The 24,191-nt window shown below is 32.9% G+C and overlaps 1 protein-coding gene across 7 annotated transcripts in view; it reads left to right on the forward strand.

Moving 5' to 3' along the window:
- Positions 1-24,191, forward strand: part of Trdn (triadin) — a 367,236-nt gene that overhangs the window by 275,541 nt on the left and 67,504 nt on the right. For all 7 annotated transcript variants that reach the window (XM_077801927.1, XM_077801929.1, XM_077801930.1 and 4 more), the window contains one exon: positions 14,878-14,916. In XM_077801927.1, the coding sequence (XP_077658053.1) occupies positions 14,878-14,916 (39 nt within the window). The remainder of the gene's footprint in view (positions 1-14,877; positions 14,917-24,191) is intronic.

Genomic DNA, 24,191 nt, shown 5'->3' on the forward strand with positions numbered 1-24,191 from the left:
GCTCTCTATTCATTCTGTTGGGGCATGCTGCACCTCTAGTCTTAACACTGTGGTAAGCTTGAAGAAAGGTGGATTCTCACATTCCCTGCATCCAGTTAGGCCTCCTGAAACATAAGTAAACATGCTAACTCCAGCATAATACGTTTAGTTTCTAGCTAATCCAATTACATTCCAAAAGCATGGCATTTTGCTCAGAGCTGTTGATTACTTCTTGGTGTCAGAATAAACATCAGAAAGTTTCCATTATGCCCATATTAGTAAATTGATGAAACCAGAGAAACCATGAACTATACCTACCATCCTGAATGTTAGAAATAGCCTGTTTCTACCTTTACCCAAGCAAAATGATCCAGAGAAGTAATTGACCAATGTAGAAGGAGTTCACAGTAAAAATTTTAGGCCACTGCCACTTTTCATTTTTCACCTAAAAGAAACAAACTTCTGGTGTACTTATATAAATATATGTTAGAGCTGTGAAAATGTGGAGAGCAGCAGGAAGGGAACGCTGACAGAAGAATCAGTGGGAGAAATGAAGGATGCATGGAGAGCCCCCATTAGTAAGTGTGGCAATGTATAAACCATACCCTTAAGTCACAGTCCTTTTAAATTTTGCAATTAATTTTAAATTAAATTAAATTGTTATTTAATGAAACGTAAGAACACAGCACATTTTTTTTCTCTATGTATGTACTTGGTGTTTTCTAAAGTATTTAAAGCTGTATAGCTCCAAATGCATTTTTGCTTCCTTTTAGAAATGTATTATCATGCCTAAATTTTTTTTTGTCTTTCAACCCCTACAGTTGGAATTCTTTTGGTGTGATACATAATTTTGCTATTTAAGGAATAAGTAGGAAAAATTAAACTTTTTCCATATGTACACTATGTTTTCAGTAGACAGTTAAAAAATTGCTGTGTTTTGTAGTTCAAGGGATGAATTGTGATGTCTAAGGAAATTATACTGGATCCTAATTGCTAAATTATTTTAGCAATTTAAACAGACTTTAGAGTTTTTTTCTATGATCTTACTATCAATTGCCTTGGGCATTTATATAACAATCTAAATTGAAATGGTCTTATGTCATTAAGTGATTGAATCTCATGATGATTCTATGTTTCCTTGCCAATCTAAGGCAAAAACACATCAAATGAACAGTTAGAAATATTGTACATCTCCATATTTTTATTAAGGGAGTTCAGTTTTTGTTCACATCAGTCTTCAATCACAGGAAATGTCTGCTGAAGGATCATTTGTCTTTTCTCCTTCCTTTTCAGACATCTTCTTTCAGTAACTCCATAACAGTCAGTCTAACCCAGCCAGTTTATGATCAGAGAAAACAAACATTGAGGAGAGCCACATACACATATTGAAGAAGATGCACTTTGAAGTATAAGGCTCCTTTGTATAAAAAACACTTAAATGCAATCACCAGAATTGTTATTTTAAATTCCATTCCACTTATTATTGTTATTATTATTATTTTAGAAATTGAGCCTTCAAATTACCCTGAGGATATGCATTTTATTTTCCTATTTAGAGCAACAACCGTTTTCCCCTAATATGTGCTAAAATATTAATGGGGCTTTGAGATTTCATGCATTAAATTTCTTCTTTTTATCAAACAACCAGCCAGAATTGAAACCTAAAGTACTGAATGTGAATGACAGTATGTGGACATGTTATAAGTCAAATGTGATCATGACATGCAAAGTGACTTTCATTTTCACCTGTGATAGGTTGTATCCTGTTGGACTTTCTGTCTGTGATCAATGTCATCTTGCACAAAACAGAACAGTTGCATTTCAAATTAATCTTCACTAACAGGAATCACATTTAAAAAAAATATTGGGTTAAGAGTTCATTACTTCTTTTAGTAAGTGGAGTTCTTCAATAGGCTTCATGGAATTTCCACTAAAGAAGCATCAGACATAATATGAGAATATCATGCACACTCTTAAACCTGGTTATGCATTAAGCAGATCTTGAATTAAAATAAAAAATATTGTTGAGGACACAGCAACAGAGATTCACACTTAGTGATTATGTGTGGAGGCATGGAATCTGGTTTTTAAAGCCTTGTTTTCCAAAAAAATGGAAGTACATACGCAGGCTAAGATTTCTTCTATGGTCATTAAAATAAAAGATAAAATGTAGATGGGTAAAAAAAGACTTTGTCATGTGCAAGCAAGAAGAAAAAAATAATTGAATGAAAAACAAATTAGAAAGGTAGTGAGCCAGTCTGAAACTGCATGGTACAACAAAATTGCTGACTGTAGTGGTTCTCCAATATTGTTAAAGCAATAATGTATATTGGAATAACCAGGGATTTTAATTAAATCTCACTGCACTTCACCAGGTTCAGAAGTAAAATTCTTCCTCCCCCAGTTGCTGCTAGCATCTCTCTGGGATTGCAGTTTAAAGGAATTGCAGACCCAGGAAAATGAAGGAAATAGACTCATCTCTCATTTGGACCTGAGACAAGTCACCTGCTGGAAGAGACTTATTCAGGAAAATTCCTACTAACACTGTGGGGCAGAGGTCTTGTGCCTTCAGAATAAATATTGGAAGGGAGGCCCAGCATAAGACTGAGGTTATTGGCAGGAACCATATAACCATAATTCAAAGAAAAAAAAATGAAGAAAGGAAGGAAAAAAAAACGCAGTAGCAATAATAATACAAATCTCAGGTTGAAATTCAACCCCAAATTCCAAATCATAGTAAAAAATGATTGGTGTTGGTTGGAGTTCTGTTGTCATTTGAGGCAGACTCTGCTGTCTTCATTTCAGGCCTTCTGTGTTCTACCTCTGCCTTGAGATTACAGTCAGGCCCCAAAAGAATGGAGGATGAGGGCATGTGTTACTTGTGGCAATGTCAGACCCATTGCCATGCTATTGGGGAAGTCTTAGGCTCTTGGTGCACTTAACTGCAAGAGATTCCAGGTGTGAGTAACTAATAAAATGGGCCATGTTGGGTAGTTTATTCTTTTTGCTGTATACGAATCACTCTGTAAGTCTGAAGCTGATTATAAGAGTATGAAGAAAATATGAAATTGTGTAGATCAACATATTAATTCAATTTATGGGAGGAGTAAAAATGAAAACTGTATACAAACATTAAAGAAAAATGCGTTTAGACTATATAACCTCAGAACCAATTTGCTTGAATATGTGTAACATGAGCACATACATATATTTAAATAACATTAAAGATACACTCTTCTATATAAATAAGTTCTTCAAAATAATAATTAGGCCAGGAATTATATAGAGAAATTAACAAAATTCCCCCAATTGAGGGATTTTTAATATACTGCATCATAAAATAATAAGTAGAAAAATGTTAGTAAAATTTTTTTAAAAATAAGAATTACTGAAATGTACAAATCTCAAACAGAATTGACACAGAAGATATTAAAAGTGGGGGGGTGGAGGGAAAAGGACTAGAAATAGATGGGGAGGGAGGGAGAAAGAGAGAGAGAGAGAGAGAGAGAGAGAGAGAGAGAGAGAGAGAGAGAGAGACTAAGAAATAGAAAAAAATGTAGCACTTTGCAGATAAAGTAGAAATTTTTAAATCATAGGTGAATATAAAACTAAAATTTTGTAAATGTGTTTAAAATTTAGATGAAATGGAAATTTCTAAAATATTTTAAATGACCAAAATTTACCAAAAACAAAGACAATTTGAATGAACCAGAAATTACTACCCTCAAAATGACACTAAGTGGCTTTATAGACAGCTTTTTATATATTGGAAAAATGATTTCAGATATCATAATAAGAAAGAAATTTCCTGAAGTTGTTATAATAACCCAAATCATGATCTCAAAGGAAAATTTCACCAGACTCTATCAAATATGCAAGGAAGACTTTACTCAATAGCACTGCAATAGGGAAAAAGATTAGTATGTTAGGAAATATATGCTGAACACACCTCCATTGAAACAAAAGACCAGAGTTTTTCAGCATGTGTGTGTTCCTAGAGAAAAAGTAATACAGGATTTTAAGGAGAAGGCTGATGAGTGTGATCAGGCTACCCTTGCTTGCTAATTGGCATTTACCCAAGTTAAGCTTCTACCTCCCCCATGAGGTAGGAGGACTATGTATATAAATAATTTTGTGTAACCTGGGAAGGAAGATTATCATACTTAGAATTCAGCATCATGAACTTGATAATATCTTATAAGGTGGAAATGCAATTCAATGTTACTTCAATGCTGTAGAAAGGTTCAATTAAAATGAGATGGGATGCTGAAATGAAATAAAACATTGAGATGGGATGGTGGAATAAGTCAAGATAAAGCTATAAGATCATAATTCTGGTTTATAACAAGCTGAGTTTGAGGCACATTTAGGACATTCAAGTAGGCACGTGGAGTTGGCATCTGGTTATTTTAGTGTGGGGTTCATAATGCAGATTAGGATTGGAGAAATAACTTGTGTGACATAATGGCCTATATATGAAATTTGAAGATGTGGGCATATAAAGAGCAAAGGATGTGCAGAGCAAAGTTCCAAGTAATGTTAGTGAATAATAAATATAAGATTAAAGTTTGCAAAGCTGAGGATATTTTTCTTAGCATGAAAGCAACCAGACAACTTTAGGGGTAAAGCTAGCAATGTCTGCCAGCTTTTTATTTCTTGAAAGATTTTATGTTATGCATGTTCAGTTGTTATTGGTTTTATTCTTACCATAACTTTCCTGGTTGTTTATTGTTCCATAAACAATATTTTAATATTGATTTATCCAGATACAAATGTATAGGGAAAAGCACAATGGTTTGTTGAAGAATCCATATTGTGTATCTGATTTTATGAAAAAGAATCAGAGTTCATTTCAGAGATTTATCCCATGGAGAACCTTCTGGAATATGCTAATTCAATAGATGTCAGTTTATACTTACCCAGTATTCTCAAACTGCTACATCTGGTGACCACAAATATTATAATGCCCAATGATTAAAATAATAAAAAGATTGTGTTTCTGTGAAAAAGTTCTAGTTTAACATTATTTAAAGTACTGATTTGGTTTAAACTTTTACTATGGGGATTTATTTTATCACATAATTAATACTCATAATAAGAAAGCTCAATTAACCTATATGTTTGACTCACCATTCTGAATTTCTAATTATTTTCTATAATACTGAAGATCATAATCTTTATTCATAATATTGTCATTTTTTGAATAAATATCGACTAGCTGTAATATAAAAACCTAATAATTGGTCTACAATATTGAGTGTAATAATCCACATTAATATTTTTATTTTTGTGTACTTTGTGCCTGATTTCTGATTTAATTTGTTAGCATTATATAATTCAGCTTTGAATTATTTAAGGAGAAAATATCATGACTATCATGTTAACATTACAGAAATTGATACACAGGATTAAATGGTTATCAAATATTTCTACTCTGGATTAGCTGCTTGGTATTAGATTTAAAAGTCACTAAATTCTATCCCTCTTTTCAGTGTTGAAATATATTAGTAAATGTTAACCACACAGTCAATATATTTTTTCATAATAATTTTATTGTATTTACTAGGCATGGGGAAAGTTACAGATGATTTGTTTTTGATTGAAAAAAGAAAGAAGACCTATCAGGATTCTAAAACATAAAATGTCAGTATAGGACTTTACAAGTTCATTATTATTCATTTTCTTAATGATTATTTAAAAAAATATTTAGTTTTACTTGTAGTTGAACACAGTATTTTATTTATTTATTTATTTTATGTGGCATTGAATATTGAACCCAGGGCCTCACACATGCTAGGCGGACACTTTACCACTGAGCCACAACCTCAGCCTCTGAATAATTATTAAGATGAAAAGTATATCTGTTACAGAAGAACTGCCCCACACTGAGCAGCAACTTACAGCCTAACACTTTTCTCAATATGCTTATCATGCCAAGATGGTAGATGCAATGAGGTTATATGTTGGTAAGAAAAGTCATTTAATGTGCCAGAATTTGTTCTTTACATTGTCTTTACAAAAGAAATTTATGAAAGCGCTTCAAATCATTATTTCTTTCTTCCAAATAGTTAAATATAACCATGATATGTATACTACTACATGTATATGAAATATATTTGTATTGTATATGTCATATATATATATATGTATATATATATATTTATAAGTTTAAATATATATATGTATATATATATATATTTATAAGTTTAAAGTACAGTATTTTCTCCCTCTATTCTTTCAATTTAAGCCCTCATTAAAAGCAGCAGAGTAGGATTAGAGTGGTTCAATCTCACTCTGCAAATCTACTTTTCTTATCACTCTGTTATGCTTCTGTCCTTGAGAGAAAAAAATCTTAAGTGTAAGAATAATTCTTTTCATTTTCTCATTCATTTCAAAATTTTGAATTGTCTTATATTTCATATAAGATCATCCATCATTTTTTACATATTTAAACCAGATAAAGGATGATCCATATTTAAATCTAAGATGTTTCATTAACTTAATTGATTATTCTTGCCTCAAGTTTAGAAAATCAATGTTGATACTCAAAGAAACAAGAGAGAATCTAGTTAGTGACTTTCCCTTGAAAAAACAATGAGTGTCTGCTTGTTTACATGTGCAAGTGATTATTGCAAGCGTGCTGGGCCCATTGAATGGTTTAATGTCAATTGGCTCATTAGTTGAAATATATCCAATGAGTTATCTTGCCATCTTCAAATAACATCATAAGGCTTGTTCTGACTGACAGTTCTTTGTGTGACCTACAATGTGTGCAGCCATCTCCAATTATATCGTACCTATTTAAATGCATACACTTCATACTGGGAAGCTTCGGGGAAGGAAAGAATAATGAGGCTATACATAAGTAGGCATAAAAGAAAGAACAGATAAAGGCAGAGTGACACTGTCAGAAATGTGGTAAATTGCATTTAGCATACACAAAAGACAAAGAATCATGAAGATGAAATGATGACAGAATGAGGCAGGAACAATATATGCATTTACTCTGTGCTGAAAAGAGACAATGCCCTCTGGCCTATTTTGTGTTTTTAGTGTCCACTCAACAAACTTTTTTTTTTTCAGCATCAAATTCCTATGGGAATCTTGCCAAGGAAAGGACTGCAGAATCAGGCATAGAATATTGAATCATACACTAAGTGCAGGCACTGTGAACTAGAGCCATTTTAGAACCATACCTGTGGAAATATGGAATTTATTTTTTTGACATAATAGTGATGAGGTGTGTGTGTGTGTGTGTGTGTGTGTGTGTGTGTGTGAGCGAGAGAGAGAGAGAGAGAGAGAGAGAGAGAGAGAGAGAGAGAGAGAGAGAGAGAGAGAGAGAGAGAGAGAGAAACATGTAAGGGACGGTTTGTGTGTATTCATCTATGTTTTAGAAAAATTGTTGTGTTGAATAGATTGGGACCCTAGCTTCAAGTTTTAAATAACTAACTATAAACTAATAAATTCACTTGGCCATTATGGATCATTTCAAGTGAATGTACCAAATTAAATATGAAAATACTGAAGACAGTGCACAGCTGTATTCAATGTCTGGTGATCATTTCTAACATGCTCTCCCAACCATGGAATGGTTTTATTCAGTGGGATAGGGAATTCCACTTCTTATTGTGGTATAAACAAGCTAAATGGGAAGCATACATTTTTAATTTCTTGTCATTCTGAAATAAAATCTTAAATTCTTTTATATCCATAACAATTTTTGTATGTGGGTGTAACATTCTGGGAACATTCCAGGCACTGAGGCTGCAAAGAGGAATGAAACAAAATCTCCATGTACAAAGATCACACGACAGTGAAAGAAAATAAAATGCATCAAAATATCATCCAAACAATGGATATCTATAATTTAGATGTTAGTACATGAATGCTGAGGAAGTGTTTTTTAAATTATTCATCTAATCTTAACCACAAGTACATGAGATGATTATAATTATTTCCATTTCATAAGGTGAGCAAATTTAAATTTAGAGAAGTTTCAGAGGTCATGCATTAGATCACTTGGTTAATAAAGAAAGTTCTTTTCAAATGGAAGGATTATTACTCGGTTGTTTTATCCATTTTTTTCTTTCACTGCAGTGCAAACATTATTTCTGCAATTCCTTGATGTGGATGAGGTTGTGAAATAACTTGACAAGACTACCACCTTATCTCTATGTTATGCATGGAGTACTCTAATTCATGATGGACAACACTGCTTTTGAAACACAGGGAAATAGGAGCACAGAGGATGTAAACAGTGTCAAATTCTGGACACAGTTACAAAGAAGAAGGAAAACGTTAAATTGAGCAGTCACTAGAATACTGAGTAAGAGACATAGCTATGATGAAAAATTATGTATCAGATATCAGGTGTTGGCTTCCTGTGCATGATTTTGTTCAAACTTGGAGCATGTTCTTCTTTGAGAAGCTTATGAACTGAAAAAGTTCTGAATCAAACTCAAAGCCAGTCACATCTTAACTTCCTTGTGATTTTATTCATGAGGACAACAAAGTAATGAGACCACAGCAGACAAACTCAATTTCTCTCTATTATAGCACAGTGAGTCTGGGCAAAACAGCCATTATTCTTAAGATATATTTAGGAAACTACATGAGTTCAGTAATGGCTATCCAAAATCAGAAATACTGAAATCACTGTAGTGACAGTAGTTCTACACTCCATTCAATAAGGACTCTGATAGCAGACAGAGTGAGGAAGGGGGTGTGTGCATTCATTCTGTGTTGTAGTAGTAGTAGTGATAGTAGTAGCTATAGTAGCAGGTTTTCATCAAAAAGGCAAAATGTTTTTTTTATTATTATTATTGATTTAAAAAAAAACTAAATGGCAGCATAATGCATTAAAATTTTTATTACATATATGCAGCACAATTTTTCATATCTCTGGTTGTATATGAAGTATGTTGACACCAATTTGTATCTTCATACATGTACTTTGGATAATGATTTCTATCACATTCCACCATCCTTGCTAATCCCTTGCCCCCTCTGTTTCCATCCCACCCCTTTGCCCCATCTATAATTAATCTATTCCTCCCATGTTCCCCCTCCTTACCCCACTATGAGTCAGCCTCCTTATATCAGAGAAAACTTCAACATTTGTTTTTTTTTTGGGGGGGGGGGTTGGCTAACTTCACTTAGCATTATCTTCTCCAATACCATCCATTTACCTGCACATGCCATGATTTTGTTCTCATTTATTGCTGAGTAAAATTCCATTGTATACATGCCACAGTTTTTTTAATCCATTTATTCACTGAAGGGCATCTAGTTTGGCTCAACAGTTTTGCTATTGTGAATTGTGCTGCTATAAACATTGGTTTGGCTGTGTCCCTGTAGTATGCTGTTTTTACATCTTTGGGGTATAGACCAAGGAGAGAGATAGCTGGGTCAAATGGAGGTTCCATTCCCAGTTTCAAAGGAATCTCCATACTGCTTTCCATATTGGCTGTACCAATTTGTGGTCCCACTACCAGTGTATGAGTGTACCATTTTCCCCACATCCTCGCCAACACTTAATTGTTGTTTGTCTTCGTAATAGCTGCCATTCTGAATAGAGTGAGATGATATCTTAGAGTAGTTTTGATTTGCATTTCTCTAATTGCTAAAGATGATGAACATTTTTCATATATTTGTTGACTCATTGTATATCCTCTTCTGAAAAGTGTGTGTTTATGTCCTTGGACCATTTATTGATTGGGGTTACTCACATGATGTGCAAGCCATATATTTACAATATAACTTCAATTTATTAATGTATTTTATTTAAAATTATGTTAGGAAAATATAAGAAAAATAATTTAAAATATCAAGAACGTGGGGCTGGGTTTCTGGCTCAGCAGTAGAGCACGTTCGAGGCCCTGGGTTTGATCCTCAGCACCATATAAATATAAATAAATAAAATAAATATATTGTGTCCAACTAAAACTAAAACAAAAAAATTTTAAATGTCAACAACATGACTAATATGCTCAATTTACTTTGTACCTGGCATTGGGCTAAAAACTTCCCATGCACTGTTCCTTTGATTTTCACAGCGATCTTTTTATTAAGATGAGAAAGGAAACTCTGAGATTGCCTTGCCCAGGGCACACAGTTATCCTGCAGCTGGCAGGACTCATCTGGCAGGGTGACTAGATTCTTGTCCTCTGCCATCATGCTTTCCAGACTCTCTCAGATTAAAACTCAAAGGTGATTGAAAAGGGATAACTGTGCTAATAATGTTCCTTTGAATATTTTATATGAAGAGGTTCTGTGACTTGCTTTTTAGTAGAAAAAATTTCCATGATATTGAATAATAGTAATAATTCAGGAGTGTGTGAGATGGCTATCAATTTTCTATCAATGCTGAGTCTTTCTATTTATTGTTACCAGATTAATTTAGGAGTCATATTAATATAATTGGTGATTTAATGACTGGATCAAAAAAATAGAAACTTTAGCATATTGTATATGCTAATTATAGTTTTACAGCTAGACAGCTAGTTTGTCTACAGAATAAAATCTAGATAATATAATTTGCCTATATGAAAGAGAATGTGGTTTCCTACATAGTTTTTATGTATGAAATGTTTTAAAGATTTTAACTCTATTAATAGCAACAGTAGGTATGGCAGTGTGCTTCAGAGTGCTTAAAGCTTTGGAATTAGAAGAAAAACAGGATTCAAATGACAGTTTGCTACTTACTAGGACATATAGAGTTAGTTATTAAGACTTATTATTTAGACTTCTTATTAAGCATCAATACTGCCATCTGGAAAGTGGGTCTATTAATATTTACTTCAAAGGAGTGGTAAGCAAAGATTATATAATTTTTCCATTTTTTAAAGAAACATTTATTGATCTGTACTATGTGCAAAACACTTCCTAAGTACAGTCATATAGCAAAGAAAATAAGATTTTATCCCAGGACTCATAAAGTTTATATGATATTGGGATTAGAACACTAATAACCAAATGAATATTTAATATTAAAGTAATGATATACAGGTAATGCATATAGTGTACTTTGCTTAGTTGTAACCATGTGGCAAATGCAAAATATTGCAGGGTTGAAAAAATAATAATCATTGCATTTTATTACATATATAAGGCCTGTATGTAATATGGTCATGTACACAAAATAAAGCAAGAAAAGCAATGAAAGATAATGAATTTCCTTCTTGCAAAATGTTTAAAATAGAAGTCCCTTGAAAAGGATGCAGATTCTTGGGATTTATATATCGAACAAATCCCTTTCCTTTTGTTTAATGAAGGCAGAGCAGAAACTCCTAAGCAGAGTGGGTCTTCTCTGCTGTCTTCCCCCTGATCTTCTTGCTAAAGCATTGGTCTGCCTGCTCTACTTGACAGCACAGTGTTGATGACATTGAAAAATCATTAATGAAACTCCCCTCCCTAGACCCATCAGCAATTTACATTTCATAAATGAAATCAACAGCCTGGAAAAGTCAGTGTTCCATATGAAATGGCAGGTTGTCTGCCTCAACAACTCAGCATGGGGATTTCTTGATTCCATGTTTCTGAAATGCCTGTATGTGAGCCCAAAATGAAGGGCTCCAGGGACAAGTGTTTATACAAGCTAGATATTGCATTAATGTTCAGTACTAGCTAGTGGTAGAAAAAAATGTAAGCAGAGAAGAATGAGTGAAAAAAATAAAAGTGCCCATTCCTCTCTCTGGTCTCCAGATTTCAATCAACAGCATTAATCACTGTCCTTAGTTTCCTGTAGCTTCTCAGAACAGCCTTTGGGACTAAATTTTTTTAAATGTATATATTGTTGTTTTTTTAAAATATGACCAGAAATAGGTGCTAGTTGGGAACTGCATCCTTATATGACTCAAAAATTAATCATCAGTAGAAATGTCATCCACACAATGAGGCATTAAACTCTTAATGACCAAATAGCCTAATAAAAGAGCTGCTCACCTTAGAAAAATCTGTTGACAATTTCTCACATACAAATTCCCATTTTGAATATTTCAAGGGTGAAGTCCCAATTGTGTATGAAGAAATAAAATTACATTGAAAGGTCATGCAATTTAATGAGCATAATTTTAAAATACTGATGCTCTTATCACTTAAAACTTTCACAATTTTACAACATTATTTTCTCCATTTTATGAAAGACAAAATGGAGACTTGTTTTAAGAAATACTGAAGGTTGTAAAACTTAGTGAGGAATCTAGCTTTTAAAGACAGATTATATGATTCAAAAGCTGGCTCCTGACACTCCAAAACAAGTAATAATTTACTTTTATGTTATCTGATTAGTGTTTACATAATACTAAAACCCAGTAATCCTATTTCAGTGAGAGGATCCTCACACACTTGTATATTTGATAGTGCATGATAGGCAATTTTATGTACAAGTTGATTTTAGTTGTATTGCATGCTATAAAAATGTTATCCACAATTTTTAGTTCTTCTAAAAGATCTTTATACAAATATTAAAACTAAGATAATTCGATTTCAAGGGTAAAATGACAATGTGATTGAATAAGAGCCATGTGCAGAGTAAAAGAGCAAGGCTCTTTCAAAAAGAGGCACCTCATTTTAATTAGCAAAATAACAGCCAGCCCTATCCTAGGGAAAACAAAAAAACTTAAACTTATAGGCATCTGTTTCTGGGAAATTAAATTATATGCCTCAGATGTACTTCAAAAGTGGAGAACTAAGGAGGAGAGGGGGGTCATTTGGTCCTTGTGATGGGCTTTCTGATTAGGGAGAAAAGGCTGAGAAGCTACAAGGGAGTCCTGTTACAGCCACCTGAAAACTGGAAGAATTTTGACAAGTTATTTTGTAAGCCTTAACTACCTCATCTGCAAATGTAGACAAAAATTAACACTTACTTTATAGAATAATAAAATAATACAAATTCACAGTAGACCAGAACTTGAACCATAATAAATTATTTAGAAAATTAATTTTTGCTACTAAAATTTGACTAATTTGTTTGAAACTTATAACATTGGTTTTAGCATAAGTCAATCAAAAAGGAACTTCCTGAGGGGGAAAAAAAATTCTTTCTCTTTCAGTGAAACTCAAACTCATCAAAATTTACCACCAAAAAGAGTTTGGTAGTGTTTTATTATGGATGAAGGAACGACATATAACTTAATTTTAGCCAGACTGGTATAGAAAAAGCACACAGCACCAGGAAAACCAATAATATAGGAGTCATTGAGTCAGTGGTGGTCGTATTTGGTATGGTTGAACACTGAACGATACTGCTTAATTGAAAAAATAAGAATAATGCTACTTAATGGAAAACATATCATTCTAAAATAAAGATAAATGTAACAGCTATGTGAAACTGAATTTTTCCTTTTAGTTCTAGAAGCATGAGATAAACCAATTTCTTCTAGGACTAAAATATACAAGTGAGACCTTTTTTTGTTGTTTCCTATTTACCATTTCCTTCACTATTCATTCAACAATATTTATTGATCAAATGCCATGTGTCAGTTATTTGACCAAATCCTGGTACTTAAGTAGTAAAGAAGACATAGTTTTTGTTCAAAGAGCTTATCATCTAAACAGGGAATATAGACAGAGAAAAAAAAAACTATATAAATTATATTTTATATAACATTAAGGCACATTAAAAAAAAATCAACATCAAATTTCTCCTATCCAGTGAAGTGACATTCTCAACAAATGGGGAGAAATATATGCCAAAAGTGTCAAAGTACATTAATAGCACTGACATCACTTTTTATAGGATGTGAATCTGAACCTTAAAGGAAGTAAGATGCAAATGACTATGTAATTCTCTATCATAAAATTTTGCAGTTAAACAGATGTGCTATTTTACACTGTAACTACAGAAAATGAGAAACTACAAAGACACAACCTGAGGTGTTTTTGTTTTGTTTTGTTTTTTGGCAATGCTGGAGTTTGAACCCAGGGCCTTGTGCATGAGAGGCAAATACACTACCAGCTAAGCTATATCCCCAACCCCTTAAGCTACAACCTGAATAACACTGGATAACACCATTTCTGAGGCATGATCAATGCTCAGTGAGCATCCCTGTTATGGGTTTGCTTTTCCTGTTTTTGAAGGGAAGACAGCTGTACTGTAACTAAATCATTCCATTAGACAAAAGAAGTCTCTTTGCCCAGGGATGGCACTATAACGCCTAAGAAAACCTGACTAAATAAGGCAAGGAACAGGAAATTTTAAAATACTGTCATTATTACCTTGGATAGGTTGGTATCATAGGTATTACTTGGATATTTGTAAAATTATGCATTTTTAAAAATCTATTTTTTATACTGATACTTTAGAATGCATAATTTATAGACAAAAGGAATTATCCCATGACGATAAGAAAACTGTTATTATTCCAATGTTTGCTTATGTTATTAAACTTAATATTGATCTATTTCATTTATTTTTTAAAATTAATAATATTAGAAATACTTATAAAACTGTAGTTATATCATTTTGAAATTATTAAATTAACCACCAGGTGGAGCTCCATGAATTAAGTGTATCAGTCAAAAATAGAAAATTGCTTAAATTGGTCAAACTGGGAAAATCATGGTAGTGATTATAATTTCTTCATTTTCAAAACTCTTATGAATCATAGGAGATTGGATTTTATAAGAACAAGATGCCAAATTACTTTATTAATATAAACGTTTTGGCAAAATGGAGTTTGAAATCAAACTAGCTTTGCTTAAATTACTTTATGATTTATCAAAGGTACATTTTCCAATGACATAGTTATAAAAGTATAATGTAGTGATGAAAGTAACTATAACTGAAATTGAGAACATATAAGAAAAATCAATGAAAACTGCCTGTTAATCCACTTGTACTGATTAGTGTTCATTTTTTTTTTATTTGAATGTGTTTATGTACATGTTTTACTCCAGGACCTGAAACTAAAACAGATGAAAAGATCTCAAAATCAGGTAAGAACACTTGTTAAAACTTTAACATTAAAAAAAAAAAAGTTCTGTTTGATCTGAACAAGGCTGGTTGTACAATCAGGGCAGGGTGGGGTAAAGCCTTGAGACATGCAAAACACTGAAAAGATATCAGCACACCCTCCCTATATATATTAAGTTAAAAGTATGCTAAAATTAAAGTAAATTCCATGCTAACAGTGTGTTTAGGGTAAGTTTATCAAAGTACCCCAACCATTGGCACTTTCTTCTGTTTTTTTACTAGACAATTGAATATTGTTCACAAACTGCTAAGGTATTAATCTGAAAAAAAAAAACCTTATTCTTATGATCAATTGAGCCTTATATACTTACATTCACCTATAATCAACCATTATTTTAAATCTCAAAACAGTGGTTTTATATACTTTAACGTAATAAATTCAACCCTTTTCTTTCTCATTGACTAAATATACAAATATTCTTTGGAGAGGCAGTTGATTACCATATTGGCTATAAATTTAAAAATCAGAATGCCTTTATTTATTTATTTTGTCCTGGGGATTGTACATAGGGGCACTTAAACACTGATCTACACTCCCAATCCCTTTTTATTTTTTTATTTTGATACAGAACCTCGCTAAGTTGCTGAGACTGTCTTAAACTTGTGATCCTCCTGCCTCAGCATGCAGAATCACTAGAATTACAGGCATGCACCACCATGCCTAGCTAAATATCAAAATACTTTTAAAATTAATTTTCTAAAAGCATATTTTGCAAAAGATAAAGTCAAGAGATTAGCTGGCACTCAGGGCAGACAATAAAAGTTGGAGAAGAAACTTCATAGATTAGATGAAAATACAGAAACAGAGATTATAAATCTAGAAAAAAATTTGAATTAAGTATATTATATTTAGGGATAACCTAAATACTTTATATCTATATAAAGAAATGTATAGGACTATATCTATCTAAGCAAAAAAGGATCTATCTCTATATCTCTGTACAGTGAAATTGATGCTATATACATGCAGAAATTCATATTGTTGGTCTTAAAATATTTGCCTATTCTCATTTACACAAATTTGATCCTATATTTAAGTCGTTACTATAAGCAATTCATATATATATATATATATATATATATATATATATACACACACACACACACACACACACACACATACACACACACACTCATATATATTTAATGTTAGCCTGAATTATTAATGTCACTTTTTTTTTAAATTTCTGCCAGCTTATGAAAAGGAATTGTCTAAGTCATTTTATTTTTAGTGAATGAATATAAACATTTTAAATGACTTTATATAACCTCAAAGCGTTTGTTCTCTGTCAGATGATAAAATAGCAATTTTAAGCTGTGGGAAAATGTATATAGAATTACAATGATATATTGAGTGTTTACATAATAAAAAAATTACTGAAATTTAGATGTATTTTCAGAAAAAGAAAAATTGCATATAAAAATTACTAGTGTCAATGAGAATTCACTCATCAGATAAAAGCTGTTTTATCTTGTCCCTTCCTGTAAGCATGACATTGCATTCTATACTTTATTTTGCTGTTGGTATATGAACAAAAAATTACCATAGGCATTATAAATTACCTATTATTATTTACATTAAATATTTATATCTATTTTTATGGGTCATTTATTTTTAACTTCCTATAAGGAAAGAGAAATTGGTATTACTGGCATTTTAAATAAAATATAACCAATAACCAATTTTTTGAGAACACATATTATGCTAATTTTGATGATGCAATTCTGGAATTATGCTTGATGATATTTACAAACAAGCAATAAGACGTTGTTTTTATTCCAAAAGAGTATAATTGGAATATAGACATGAACTGTTTAAAGATGGCTACAAGGCAAAATATATTAGTGAAACCTGGGAGGTCAGAGCCATTCCTGTAATTTACTGCAATCAGTAAAAGTATCATGGCAATGGTGTATTTAAAGTGAAATATTACGAATACATAAGAACAACTGAGCTAGGTAGATGATTACACAGAATGCTGAAGAGAGAGACTGGGCTTTATGCTAGAAAGAAATTAATTTGACTACCTTTGCCACTTGTTAGGGGTGAATTTACTTAAAAATCACTTCTTGTTTCTGAATTTGTTTCCATATCTATTGAATGAAGGCCATTATCCTAACTTAACAGGGTTATTGTACAAAACAGAGGTAATGCTTTCCACTTGGTACAACTTCAATAAATGCTTACTCTATTTAGGAGTAAGCTCAGAGGGAGGGGTGATCATAGCAGTAATGGGAGACAGGGAGAAAAAGACCAAGCAGCAAAAGAGACTCCAGGGGTCACAGGATAAGCATAACAGGGTAAAATTCAATAGAAATATGCAACAGGGTATAGCATGCTATAAGGTGGTTCCTAAATTTTAGGGACTATGTTGTAATAGTCAGGTTTTTGTTGTTATTGTTGTTGCTGTGACCAAAATGTCTGCAAGAACAACTTAGAAGAGAAACAATATATTTTGTCTCATGGTTTCAGAAGTCTCAGTTTATGGTTGGCCAACTCCATTGCTCTAGTTTCCAACTAAAGCAGAATATCATGGCAGAAGGATATGGAGTAGGAAAACGTTTTAGATCAATGACAGCTAGGAAACAGAGAGGGAAGAAGGATCCAGGGATAAGATAAATATTTCCAGGAACACTCCCAGTGATCCACTTTCTAGGAGGGTACTCCCAGTAGTCCATTCAACTATTAATGGATTAATCCTCAATCCATTAATTCACAAATGGATTAATCCAATGATGAGATCAGAGCCCTCATTATCCAATCATTGCCTAAAAGCCTCATCTCTGAACCTTGTGTTATTGAAGAGTATGCTTTTAACACATGAGCTTTTGGGGGACACTTCAGATCCAAAACAAAATAAAAAAAGGAGGAAAAAGTAAAATTTGTAACCTTGAGGACTTGAATAAGAAAAAAAGGGTTATTATTGTCTTAGGATGGCATGCAGCACAAAATCCTACAGAAGGAAAATAGAGACAGATATTTTAACCAAAATATTTTTATAATAATTTTGGCATTATAAAATCAGTAGGGGCACAATATAAAGGTGGAATAGAGAAGAAGCAATGGCCTTGGAGTTTTAATTTTAAATTAATTAACTTCATTTACCTTCAAAATTATTTATAGCCATGACTAATATTCAACATAGAATGATTTTTGGTTTCTTAAAATCATTCAAACTTGAAACCCACTGAAAACTACTAATGACATTTTGTCATATATTCCTTCAGGCATATAAACACATATGCTTTAAAAACAAATCATTCTCCCTGTATTGTGCTATAAATGCTTTTCTAATTGCCAAGCTGTTTCACCAGAGGAGAATAGATGCTGATGATATAACTGTATATAACCTCAAATACAATGTCTGTCTATGAGTTTGGAGAAGATGGTTAAATACCACAAATACTACAGCTGCAAAAATGAAGAGGATGCTTCAAAGGTGGAGTGGATGCTGGTTTCCACAAAGAGATACCCTATAGACACAAGGAACTTAGGAATGATCATTTTGAATCTGCAGATTGTATCCATGGGTTTAGAGGTTTCAAGTAGAAAAAGGAAAGAGCTCTTCAAGAAAAATGAGCATGCAGACAGAAGAGTCAGGAACAAGGACAACTTCTTGGAGAAGTAAAAGAACTGGCAGAGAGATGGAAAGAGTCTTAGCCAGAAGTCTAGGAGCTTAGTGTGCCTGCTGTTGCCAGCATCCTGAATTGGAGACACTTTCAGGAAGGAGAAAATGTCAGAAGTCAGTACCAGTGCCTCTTTCAGAAAGGTGAAGAGATGTGATGACCGAGAAAAAATCGTTATTTTGACACATAAAACTGTCATTCTGTACCCTTTTCTGAAAAAGCTTGAATAGTGTGATGGAAGCAGGAAGCAGCTTACAAGAATGAAGAAGGGAATTCATTCGTAATAATTGAAGGCAGAATACAAAACTATTTTTTTTCAGAAGTCTCTTACTAAGAGGTGAACATTGATATTCCAGAACAAAGAATCAATGTCATATTTTTTAAATTACTTCTCATGTTTATGATAGAATGGAGAATTCTAAGAAGAGCAAAACATCCATAGAGGGAAATCTTAATTAGGAGAGAACTGTCCCAGATATTAGAAGTGTTGGGAGACACACCGGAGGAGGAAAGAATTAGTTTAATTAAAGGGAAGAAAAAAAAATTTCTCCAGAGCTTTGAGGGAATAATGAAAGGATGATTAAATTAGAGTTGAAGGTATATGAGGATTCTACTGCTTGGTGATCTTTTTTAAAAATTCTGTGAAGATGACCAATAACATTTGTTACAAAATTCAGGGGATGGTTTTCCTGTTGCTTAATATTGTAATCCCTAGACAATATTAGACAATGTTTTTCACCTCTTATTTTTCAAAGTAATAGAATCATTTATATGGCAAAACTAAACCACAGTGACAACTGTTTAAAAAAAGTGTAACAACAACAAAATATGACTTTTGTGATACTGGAGAAATATTATGATGATAATTTAGTTTTGATACAGCATAATATTTAGGCACAAATTTTTCAATCTCTCAATGAAAATGAATAGAAATAGGACATATGCTTTGTTAGGTTATTAAATAATAGCTAAACATTACTTTCAGGAAGAAGTAGACCTTAATGATAAGTGGTAATATCATTAAGAACAAAAGTGAATACTGTTTAGATTCCACATATATGTGAGGTCATGCAGTATTTGTTTTAGTTTTCCATGACTGACTTATTTTACTTAGCATGATGTCCTCCTGGTTTACCCATGTTTCTTCAAAAGGCATGGGGAATGCTGAACAAATGATACAAAGGTTCAGTTATGCTCAATGAATACATTTTGGAGATTAAATGTACAGGATGATAGTTGCTGTGCTCTGGATGTTTGGGTATTCCCCAAATCCTAAGTTGAAAACCTAATTACCTATATGATAGTATTGAAAGGTGGGGTATTTAGAAGGTGATTCATGTCCCTGCAAAGGAGTTTCATGGGACTTGTACCTATATAAAACAGGTCTTGAATCACCTTGCCTCTACCATCACGTGAGGCCACAGCAAGAAGACACTGACAAAGAACCAAAAAGGCCATCACCAGATACTAAATTCCAATCTACTGACATCTTGATCTTGGACTTCACAGCTTCTCAAACTATGACAAATAAATTTGTTTATATGATACCCAGTGTATGGTATTTTGTTAGAGTAGCCCAAACAGAAGAGGACATTGACTATATTTAATAACACCTCTGTGCATTCAGAAAATTTGCCAAGGGAATTAATCTTAAATGATGTTCTCACCACCAAAGAAACCTCACAAAAGTCATAACTATATGAGACAATGGATATGTCAATTAGCTTGATTTTAGTGAATATTTAACAATACATACATATATCAAAACACAGACAGTGTATACCTTGAATACATACAAGTTCTTTGTCTAGTATGCCTCCATAAAGCAGGAAAAAATATTTAAAATAAAAGAGGAGTATTATTTATTTTTTACCAAAAAGACTTAAAATAATTAACAATGATTTGCTTTTCCTATTTATTCAGAAAATTAATATCCATGTACAAAATCTTCAGATTTCTATAATTATCTAATAAAAATAATCTGCCTGTTCCTCACTTTCTTTTAAATTGAATGTAATACCTCTTCCATTCTCTGACTCTTTTGTTCCTTATCTCTCTAAATGGCACTTATGACTCACCATTCATTTACATTGACTTAAATATCTGAGTCATTTATACCTCCCCCTTCTCTTTCAGAACTCAGCATTCAAGTAGGTCCCGAATTATGTGTTCCTCAAAATGTCTCTTAAATTGTGTTCTTTCTTTTTTCTCTTCCTTATAAGATGCTGGTATTGGTTCTTCCCATTTCCTTTATGAATAAATAAATGCATCATCAGCTAAATATCTTGCTACCATTTTCTATTTAAAGATACACCAGCAGCGAATGCTACCTTTACAAAGGGAATGTCTGCAGGGAGCAATGCTAGTGTCCCTGTCACTATGTTTTATTTCTTCTTAGCTTCCATTTGTCTAATCCACCTCAACAACCCCACATATACAATTAAAAAGCATTACCACTTTTATGAATTTTTGTCTAATCAGAGTCTTTTGAATCTTTCATTCAGACCCATATTGAAAGCATAACATCTCTTCATCCTGCTTTTAATCTTGTGAAAATGCCTTCCCTTCTCTCCTTGATTCCAGCCATAAACATACACCATGAGTTCTTCACTCTTGGTCTCTTTTCACATGTTTTCTTATAGTATGTCATATGGCATTCATGTTTGTTGCTTAGCCTTTTTTTTCCCTGTAATTGTTTTCTAAGCTTCCGTATTATCTCTGACGTTAACTTTATCTTTTCTAAGACAGAAAAATCACTCAAAATCCACCATTGCCACAGTAGGTCAATAACATATCCTTATGGGAAAAAAGTTATCATTTGATTATTTTTAAACATATAATTTTATATGTGTTTTGTCATTGTAATACAGTATATACAGAGAAAGTTTTTTGGTATGTAAAGAACCAGTGGAGGCAGGGTGGTATAGTGGGAGTAGCTCTAGGACAAAAGACATGAAGTGATCTATATTAAGTTGCTAAACTTCTAAGTGTCAGCTTTAAAATAGAGTTGATGACAAGATATTTCATGCCAATGTACAGGCTTGTTGTGAGACTCATGTAATATAATATATGTGAAAATGCCAAAGAGACACCGAAACAAAATTTAAAATGTTATCATCTGTGCCCTTCCTGTTTAAAGTGTGGTCCATAGGAAATGTAGAATCTTAAGTCCTAACAAGGACTGCTGAACAGGAATTTGCATATTAACAAGGTCCCTAAATCATCCATATGCTCGTTGAAACTTGAGTAGAATTGTTCAAGAATCCATAGATACCTATTACCACCTTCTCTCCTGAGGGAGGAGGGGACATCAGGATCTCTCTTGCCACATGCTTGGCGACTTCAAAGTGGACATATTTGGTCCCTTTTTATATAATTTTCAATGTTTCATTCACTTTAGCTTAATTCCTAGCTGTTAAACAGCCATCCCCGAAGCACTGTAAAATTGCTTTCTAACTAGCAGTGAGATCCTCACATGTGCTGTGAATTCTAGACTTTGGTCATCCTAAAAATGACTGTAGAAAACAGGGTGCTTTCCCTGAGATAGCATATGCAAGGTGGTACTGGGCCTACCTGTGCATTTATTTGCACTTAAAAGTAATAAATAAATCAGTATTTCATTAGAAGAACATGTATAAGAAGGGTAAACTGTCTTTATATTTTACCATCAGGGTAAAAAATTCCACACACTCATTTAATGTGTTAGTAATAGAAAAACAGTGCTGGTACCTATTAGTCACCAGAGTGACTATCACTTATGGAACTTCTAATTGATTATTCCATTAAATTTATGTCTTTCTTCCATAAGAATAAACACATTACAATGCCTATTTAAAAGTTACCATAGTGATCCTGCAAAAGAATTAAATATATATTAGGTATTTTGCTAGGTTTGGGGAATAAAAGGATCTATAAGTTAAACTCTCAAGAAATATACCAAGCGAAGATCATTACATGAACAGATAATGGCAATAGCAAGGAATACCTAAGATCAAGTAATCAAATGGTGTACAGAGTATGCACACTTTGTGAATACCTAGGGAAATTATTCTTGTTCTTTAGCTTAGATGTTCAGGGTATAAATGTCCAAAGTAGAAGGTATTATACTTGTCTTCAAAGATGAGTAAGATGAAGCTTCCCTGGGTAGACACTCCAATGAGATTCACAGGAGCCATCAATACTGGTGGAAAGTGAAGCACTCTGGGAACTAGAAAACAACTCACTTGGCATCAAGTGTGAAGCAGAGAATGGGAGTGAGGGAGGCGAGAGGATCATAGGAACAAAAAACCAACCATGGCTTCCCTGGTTGCTTGTTCTTAATGGACTTTAGGAATAATTAAACATCTTTAAACAAAATGAGACACAAGTTTAAATTAATTTTCCAATTGCTCATTACAACTGAACATAGAGATTGGAAATAAAAAGAGTGTTGAATTTTAAAAAATTAATTTCTGGGTTGTGAGAATATTGCACTGATTCTTGGAGCTATTAATCCTTATAGTGTACTAGTAGGAACGAGTGAGATTGTAAAAATAAAATAAACATTGACATAAATTGGGGGATAGAGAAAAATCTAGGATAACTCTTAGGTTTCTGTTTTGGAATAATATGTGAACAGCAATGTAATTAACTGTGATCTGAATTTTTAAAAGAAATAACAAATTTTAAAAAGGAAGGTGTGATTTCCCTGAGACAGCATATGCAAGGTGGTACCTGGCCTAGCTGTTATGTAAAGTTTGGATATATTATTTAGATTTATTATTATTATTATTATTATTATTATTAGATTAGTTACTATATGTTAGGTGATATGGCAAATACAAAAATAGATTCTAAAACACAATCAAGTTCCTCTCCTCCTAAATGGAGAATCATATGGTACTTGTTTGATATGCAAAAAAAGTATATTTATGGGCACCTAGAGGCAGAATATAGCTAAAATTTGAAAGATCTCAGAACAGATATTCTGGCTAAAATGATCAGAGTTTTGAACATCTCCCATGGAGCATGTGAAGAGGGAGAAGGAACAAGAACAGAGGAAGCAAACCAGGAAGGACATTATTATTTAAGGAGTGGACAAAGGATATGAAGATCTCAAAGAAGGAAGGAAAGGAGGGTAGGAGGGAGGGAGGAAGGGAAAATTGAAGAGGTAGACAAGTAGGTAGGTGGAGGGGAGGAAAGGAGGAAAGGAAGAGAAGGACAAGAGAGACATTGTCTTAGAATTTAGAGGTACTGTCTCAGAAACCAGGGAGAAAAACAATTCCAGGAGGAGAAAACTGCCAAAGTGTTAAATGTGACAGAAATTGACAGTAAGGTAATAGCTGAAAAGCATTCATTATAATGTATACAATGGAACCATTAATTATCTTAAGAGTGGTTTCAATGGAACAGAATGAAAGCAAATCAAATTACTGCATGTTGAAGCATATTTTTTTAAGATCAAGAATTGAGGTCAGAAAATATTGAGAAAATATTTTTTTATACATATAGGCTATTATTTCAGCATTTTGTCAAAAGAAGAAAAAGGGACATTTTAGTTAGCAAAATATAATGGAATAGTTTTTTTTAAAAAAGGAGGTGAGATAGCAGAGAGTTTATGGTGGAAATGGTT

This window comes from Urocitellus parryii, chromosome 8 (assembly GCF_045843805.1).
Source record: "Urocitellus parryii isolate mUroPar1 chromosome 8, mUroPar1.hap1, whole genome shotgun sequence".
Classification (NCBI taxonomy): Eukaryota; Metazoa; Chordata; class Mammalia; order Rodentia; family Sciuridae; genus Urocitellus; species Urocitellus parryii.